Source organism: Zingiber officinale, chromosome 4A (assembly GCF_018446385.1).
Source record: "Zingiber officinale cultivar Zhangliang chromosome 4A, Zo_v1.1, whole genome shotgun sequence".
NCBI lineage: Eukaryota > Viridiplantae > Streptophyta > Magnoliopsida > Zingiberales > Zingiberaceae > Zingiber > Zingiber officinale.
The window spans coordinates 41,011,733-41,019,626 of record NC_055992.1 but is presented as its reverse complement, the minus strand read 5'-3'; the positions used below and the strand labels follow the sequence as shown (position 1 = coordinate 41,019,626).

General features: G+C 33.7%; 1 protein-coding gene across 1 annotated transcript; it reads right to left on the bottom strand.

Moving 5' to 3' along the window:
* Positions 1-4,416: 4,416 nt before the first annotated feature.
* LOC121969847 (aspartate carbamoyltransferase, chloroplastic-like) lies at positions 4,417-7,592 on the bottom strand. Its single transcript, XM_042520124.1, has 6 exons — positions 7,422-7,592; positions 6,551-7,096; positions 6,336-6,475; positions 5,384-5,557; positions 5,053-5,289; positions 4,417-4,756 (listed from the first exon to the last, which is right to left on the bottom strand). The coding sequence occupies exons 2-6, from the start codon at positions 7,089-7,091 to the stop codon at positions 4,649-4,651; spliced, it is 1,200 nt and encodes a 399-aa protein (XP_042376058.1). The 5' UTR covers positions 7,092-7,096; positions 7,422-7,592; the 3' UTR covers positions 4,417-4,648.
* Positions 7,593-7,894: the final 302 nt, after the last annotated feature.

Sequence of the window (7,894 nt, the reverse complement as noted above, 5' to 3'; positions counted from 1 at the left end):
GGGGCGTGACAAAAGTATTGAAACTCATGTTTCAAATAGTACATTTCATGTACTGCCCAAGGTTCTAAATTTTGCTAGTCAGACACTAGACTAGCGCCTTGGCCACCAAAGCGAGGATTAGGCGCCGCTAGGTCGATTCAATGGTATCAACATAAATTACATAATCAATCACATTGTATAACTCCAACACAATAACATCAAATTTAAAATGAGTTCAAAATTACACAACTAATAAAATATCATAAATTTGTTCTACTTCTATGTAATTTTCAACAATTTATTTTTCATCATAGATAAACTCAATTTCATCATTATGATCCTTCTCTTCTTCTTAGGATGCAAAATCATCCTCGTGGAGCTCTCTCACTCAAGAGCTTCTTTGGGGTTGTTTTATGAAATAACGTTTCCAAAAGATGAGACTTTGGCCAACCTTCAACAATCCATTCCAAGTCGCTCAGTTGAAGAAAGATCAGACAACAAATTTTTCTTCAAATCGATTTCTCCAGTCTTTTACTCTCTAATTTCTCCAAAATATCAACCTCTTCATTCGCTCTAATTTCTACGATGAAAATAAAGTTTAGTGTTAGCCGCTAGAGCAAGTGAACAAATCGATTTTCTTGTTGGAGCAAAATTTAGGACTTATAAAACTTAAGCCCAACATAAAAAAAAAAAATTACATTTCAGTTTTTTTAATTGAGTTTTAAATTTAAAAGCTCAAACTAAAAAAACTCATAAAATCCCTACACTATTTCTGTGATGCCTAGACGATTTAACAGATTAGTCAACCCCTAGGGCCACCTAATCCTGCTTAGGTACTAAGGCCGCCTAGGCTAACCGACTAGTATGTTTTCGGTACAGCTAACTGGCACCTAATGCCTAGGTGGCCGCCTAGGATAATTTTTAGAACACTGATACTGTCCCAAATAGTATAAACCGTTGGAATTATGATTTCAATTATTTGTTCTAGGCAAAGGTTGCAACATTATTTCTAGCAAAGTTTACAAATTCCTCTTTTAAGCATAGAGAGGTAAAAACCACATATAATACAAGGAATATTATCCGTTCCTTCTTTTAGTAACCATTCATGAGAGCATTCTCTTTGATTAGATCATAAATCTATTAAGTTTTGTGGTATAAACTGGTGATACATGAGGTATAAATCCTCAAGTAATTGTTCTTCTAAGTGTGTTAGGTCATTTTGATAGAAATGATGGGTTACACCATGTTTGTTAGCTATCCCATAAGGATGTTGAAGAAATGAGTTAATTAATGTATAGTCTAAACGGGAAGGTATTTTTTTCATGTCAACAACTAAGATGATAGAATAAATAGAAGACATATCAGATACATTTGATTATACTTCTACTAAGTCAAGATTTGTGCAACCTATTAATTTGGCTTCTCTATTATACAAATTCTTTCTGTTTAGACAAGCAGAGGATAAGTGTTCAGGTTCATTACATGCAAAGCATGTTATAGTATTGTCATAAGTTTTGTTTTTTGTTTGAATTTCCTAACATGTTTTTTTTGTTGTTAAGATAAGGCTTTTTAGTCTTGGTCTTCCTGAGATATGTTTTCTTTGATTTATATTTTGGTGTAGGAGTTATAAATTTTCTCCTTATATGTCTACATTAATTTTGAGACACGTATCGTTGGGGTGTATAAATTTGACTACAGAAATCATATTGTTAGTTTTTTAATTGTTTCTGTATTTGAATATAAGTACATTTTTTCTTTAAGCTTATCTAGAATATGTTGTATCCTTACTCCTATGTTATCATAGAATGCAAGCATATACAAATCAGTCTATGACTTATGTATTTCTTTTCCTAAGTCTCAAGGTAGCTTATTAAATAATATTTCTCCTAAAGCAGGATTTAATAATTACTTGATACTGCAATTAGGGCTAAAAAGTCATTGCAAAATGGTTTGAGATAATTTCAGCTAAATAGTTGATGTTGTTCTAAGTCTCTCATAGTTTATTTTTGTCAAATGTCTAACCCCGTTGTTGCATCTTTAGCTGTTACAGATGATCATAAAAAGAGTGATCAGAGTCTGTTTAGAAGACCATAATCCTTAATCGTAAAAGGAGTGATCAATCTACCTCTGAAATTATGTTGCTCAAATTCTTCAAAATTGGTGTTAGCTATGTGGATGGAATAAATCAATTGACATCGCAACCTAACTAAGTTGGATTGGAGCATTGAGGAAAAGTTTAAAGACATTTCCTTTTATAAGAAAATTCGACTTCATACATGGCATTAACTCCTTTTGTGTTATTTTTGTGGAACCATTCAAGTGCTTCACATATCTCTTGGACACTTTGAATAGTGGAATTGGCAATCATACTCCTGATATAGGATGTCTTATCCAATGGTAATTTAACCATTGTGCCAACAAGTTTCTCCTTGCCTTTGCCAGCTTTAGATTGTAGTTCTTTTAAAGATTGATAATCCAAGGGGTGTTGTTGAGTAGGTATTTCAAGTGGATATCTTGGACGTCATTCAGAATTATATTATAGGGTGATTTGTAAGGAATATAAGTGCAAGTCGGTAGTTTGCTGCTAGTACTGCTAAAGGTAGTTGGCTGGTTGGGAAAACCATCAGCTTTAATAGAAAGACTAACAAAGTAATTGGGATCTCTTCTAGTTCGAATTGAATCAAGAGCTTCATATAAAGAGTAGAATCCCTTGTGAGAAGGATTTTTTTATGTCCCAAGATGACCATATTGATCTCATTCCAAGTTGAATAGATTCTTGCTTGTACACCTGAATAAACTGTATAGTAAGAAAATTTCTTTCCCGTTGGTTTTTGAGCCATGGTTAGAAAATAATTAGATAAAATATTAATAATGACAATCTTATAGTTAGTTGTGTCTAGAATAGTAGGGATATTTCATATATTGTCAATTAAGCATTGTTAGATGTAATTTAACTGTGTTATATTGTTAAAGTGGAAATTTTCGTCTATTTCAGTAAACTACTAAAGTTCCTGATTTTCAAACCTCATAGTTTGTTTTAAAAAAGATCTAACTTTTTCTGTCGATCCATAGGACAAGTAAAAGTTTATTTTTTCTATAAAAGCAAAGTAAGATTAAAGTTAATAGACAATAAAGTATGTCTGTCAGTGAGTTATCTATTCTTTTAATATGCTCCCAAGTAATTCTTAAATCTTTACTTATTAGTGAATTCTAGCCATCTTTTCATGCTAAGATCTTTTCTCATATTTTTGGTTTGCTAGCCATATTTTACAATAGTCTCACAATTTGTCCTAATTGTTATTTCTTGTTTTCCATAAATGAATTACATAAAAGAGTCCAAGTAATATATTACATGGGTATCAATTCGAATGGGTCGAATTGAGTTCGAGTTGAAAAAATTTATAAAAAATCTCAACCCTAATCCAACCCGAACCCAAATACAATCCAAAATCCTTAAATTCGAACCCGACCAACCAGAATAAACCGATTAAAAATGATTTTTTTTTCTAGCTATTTTTTTATAATTTTTATTTTTATTTCAATACTCCATTATTATCATGCTAACATTGATATTAATATGCATAAAAAAATATCTTAATTTTTTAAATCAAATTTAATTTAACTTCAAAAAAACTCACCAAACTCTAAATTTAGATCAACCCAAGTCAACCTGAACCTAATCCGAAAATCTCCAATACAAAAATCCTCCAACCCGAATCCAAACTCAAAAACCCTCCAACCCGATATTTTTCAAGTTGAGTTGGCCAATCAAGTTCAACTAATAGTTTATAGTCTAATGAAGTTAAAAGTCATTTTTCTTTAAATTTTCCTAAAGTATATCGACATGGAGATGGATTTTTTAAATAATGTTCCACCCTTCCGAATGCACAACTATCAATTTTTATGACTAAATAATCTAAATCAACAGGTAAAGTGACTACTGTGAATCATTTGACCATACTTTTTATCTGCATCACCAAATCACTGTCCTATTACGTTCAGTAATATAAATTTTACTATATAAAAGACCATTATTTTTTTTAATGTCCTTAAGGTCTGATCTTGCATAATTCAAAAGTATGAGAAAATATCTAAAAGTTTTTATATCTTTCAACTTATCTTGATAAAGTCAAGTATTTTGATAGATATATGAGTTTGGAAAGATTTTTTTCATATATATATATATATATATATATACACGTGTATATAGAGAGAGAATATGTCTGACCTTTTCAACCAACAATTTATTTATATTCCTAACAAATATTACTATCATTCTTGAATATTTATTTATATTTTGTTTCTGAGGGAAAATCCACCAACAATTTTTGTAACAGCAACTTTCCTAGCCTGTAACTTGTGAATTGCATTATATTTGAAGCAGATTAAATCCATCTACTAAAACATTATGACCATAACAAATCATTAAGAAACATAAAATCAGTAACTTATAGTGCAAATTGCATTACTAAATCATCTCTCCATCATAATATTAGGAATTATCATTCGACCATTGATAAGTGACACGAAAGGTTTCCAAAAAATAAATAGTTGAGCTGCCAGAAGAAGAATTCTTAGGCAGCAAGAGAGCCAAACACAAGAGCAAAGGGGGGAAATTGCTTATTGCGATAGATTTTTATGTCAAAATTTAGTAGTATGCATTGGAATTTCACCAGCCGAGAAGAAGCAGCTTAAGTAGTGCCATTCGGATATATAGGCCATTCTTGGCTTGCCGGAAATATGCAGCTCTAGGGTCATCATCTACATCGACAGTTATCTGCACAGGCATACAAAATAAAATTTGCCTCAAATCGAGGAGAGTTATTTTAAGCACAAGAGTTGACATTGGTGGTTTCATAGTTGTTGGACTTGATCACGAGGCTAGGTAACAATTCAAAAGAACTGCTAATAGAACCTAAGGAAATAATTTGTAAGGCTAAACTCTAATGAATGATAGGTTTTTATAAAGAAATGAATTTGAGTAAATCTGGATTTCTTCATCTATAAAAGACTTGTTGACTTGAACTTTCATTCTCAAAGAAGAAAAGAAAATGTTGAAGGCAGGCAACGTACCTCATCAAGCCGTGGAAGAGGGTGCATGATAACAGCATGCTTAGGAAGCACCTCCAACACCTTTTTGTCAATTATGTATTTACCACGAGCTGCTTCATAAAGATCTATCCTTTCACCAAATCTTTCTTTCTGAATGCGAGTTTGATAAATAACATCACATCTCGAAGCCACTTCCAATAGATCAGAGGTCTCTTCCCATTCAATACCCATAGATGTCAAATAGTCTTTGATGTCATCCTGTATGTGTCAGCATAACAGAATGAATAGAACAAACAAGCAAATAATAAGCATGAAGGTTCGACCTCCACGTTTAGGATCGGAAGACAAATACCTTCATCTTCACAACATCTGGTGCAACAAAGTAAATCTTTACTTTCTGATACTTAGCTATTAAGTATGCCAGTGATCTAACAGTCCTTCCATTTGCAAGGTCACCAACCAAACCAAGTGATATTCCATCCAATCTACCTATTTCTCTTTTGATGGTGTACACATCCAATAGAGCCTGAAAAACAAAAACATAAAAAGTTACCACTTTTACAAAAAATCTTACAACTGTACAAATATGACCATTTCCAGAAGTTCTTCAAACTGAAATTGCAACTATCCAAGTTTACTTTTTGGTGCAAGCAATTTCTGGTATATCCATAATTTATTGGTTATTATATTGCCACCATAATAACCAATAAAGCATTTCTAAATGGCTGATAAATAAGCTATATACAGAGCCAATGAAGTGCCTCATAATACTGAGGTGACTATTTTCCATCCACTACATCATGAGACAAGCTATACAGCTACAAACACTAAGGATGTTGATACAGAGTGCTTAATAGCAACCATATAGCATGCATCCAGTTCTGTGACCATAATTGTTGCTCATAAATAAATTCCAGTGTGTGACTGTGTTCTACTGCAGTACTATACAGATCAAAACTGTGTCTTTCTCATTAAGAACAATTAACAGATTTACATCCTATACAAGAGAATAAGTACAGTGGACCACTTATGCCATCAGAAGATCAGATTACTCATCCCTGGTTACTTTTCCTACAAGAAACGTAGATTGCCTCAGTAGAACACAACTTTCACATTACCATTGGCCTTTATTGGTTTGCCCTTGTGCTGTATCGTGCAACAACCTCCTGAACATGAAACCTAGTTTGTAGTGGACCATATGTAGGTAAGAATCATATAGAAATACATTCATCATACTGCCGTTAACTTCATTATCAACTTTTCATAGTAGATAACAAGTAAAAAAAGTAAACACAGTTCAATACCTGTGTTGGATGTTGCCCTGGACCATCCCCAGCATTTATTACAGGAATACTGGCTGTAGAAGCAGCTCGTCTAGCAGCTCCACTTTCAAAGTGCCTCAAAACAATTATATCTGAGTAACCTTCAACTGTCCTTATGGTGTCTGCAAGATAATTTAGTGTTCACAAGCCTCTCTTACATGACCCGTGATAAAACAAAAATCAAGATAGAATAGTACCTTCAAGAGTTTCTCCTTTTGAAGCAGAAGAAAATTCACGAGCGTTTTCAGTAGTCAAAACCTCACCACCTAACCTTTTCATAGCTGATTCAAATGAAAGTCTAGTTCGAGTAGAAGGTTCATAAAACAAAGTGGCCATCAGATACCCTTTCAGCATATTGCTCCCTTGTGAATTCTTCTCAATTTTCTCCATCTCATAAGCTACTTCAAATATTCCATTCAAAATGTCTGTATCAAACTGTTGAGATTCAACAACATCATCAAGTTGAAACTTGTTACTGCACGAAGCTGAATAGTCTTTAATATCAAGAGAATAACATCGACTGCTCCTCATGGGCAATCCTATCCTCAAAGAATACAGTGGATTACTAGAAAGTGCAGGTGGGGGTGCTCTGACAAAGATTGCTTCTCTAGAGTTGCTAATTGCCTGACAGCAGATAGGAGACCGATAATGCTTCATTTGGTGATTGCTTGGATTTTTTGTACAAAGATTCAAAACATACGTGTCCATGGCAGGAGCTGAGAAAGCGGTGAAAGGCATTGCAACTGCGAAGTGAAGAAAAAACAAAGAAAAATTATATCTTTTTAACGCATTGCATAAATTGCAGGAGAATTTCATATCTTTCAACCGCAATAACAAAGTAGAGAACATAATTTTTATCAGTGCAGGAAGAAGCAAAGCTGAGGAGGAGGAGGGAGATGGGGCGGCTGAGGCAGCGGAAAGGAGTTGGCCGAGGGATGAGGCAAGGGAGGCAGGACTACTGAGGCTACGCCGGCGTGTGGGTCGGAGGGCATATTGGCGGAGGGAGAGAACTGGCGATATTGACCGACGGAGTGTCACCGTGGAAGAACGGTGGAGAAAGAGGCTAACCTTGCGTGCGGAAGTGGAAGGAGACGGCTAATGCGCAGCGCCGGATTGCTGGACGGACTGCTTGAGGGCTCGTCGATGGTGGCGGAGCGAAGGATTAGGGTTGGGAGAAAGGGGAATCGAGAGGGATATAGAAATAGGGCCGGTGGGAAAATGACTCCCGCTCAATTCTCTCGGTTTGGAATCTACTTACAAATCTCGTATTTTTCGGTATTTTTTATAATAAAAATTTCCAATGAGCGCATCACATTTGTTTTTGCATTTGTTTTATATATATATATATATATATATATATATATATATATATATATATATATATATATATATATATTTTAGTCTATTTCAATTGTAAATTAAAATAAAAATATAATAATTTTCTCTATTTAAAGTAATATAAACTGAATTGAATTTTAAAAAAATATTAGATAAAAGAGTTTCATACAACATCACTGAAAAAGCTCAATTTTGTTTAAAAA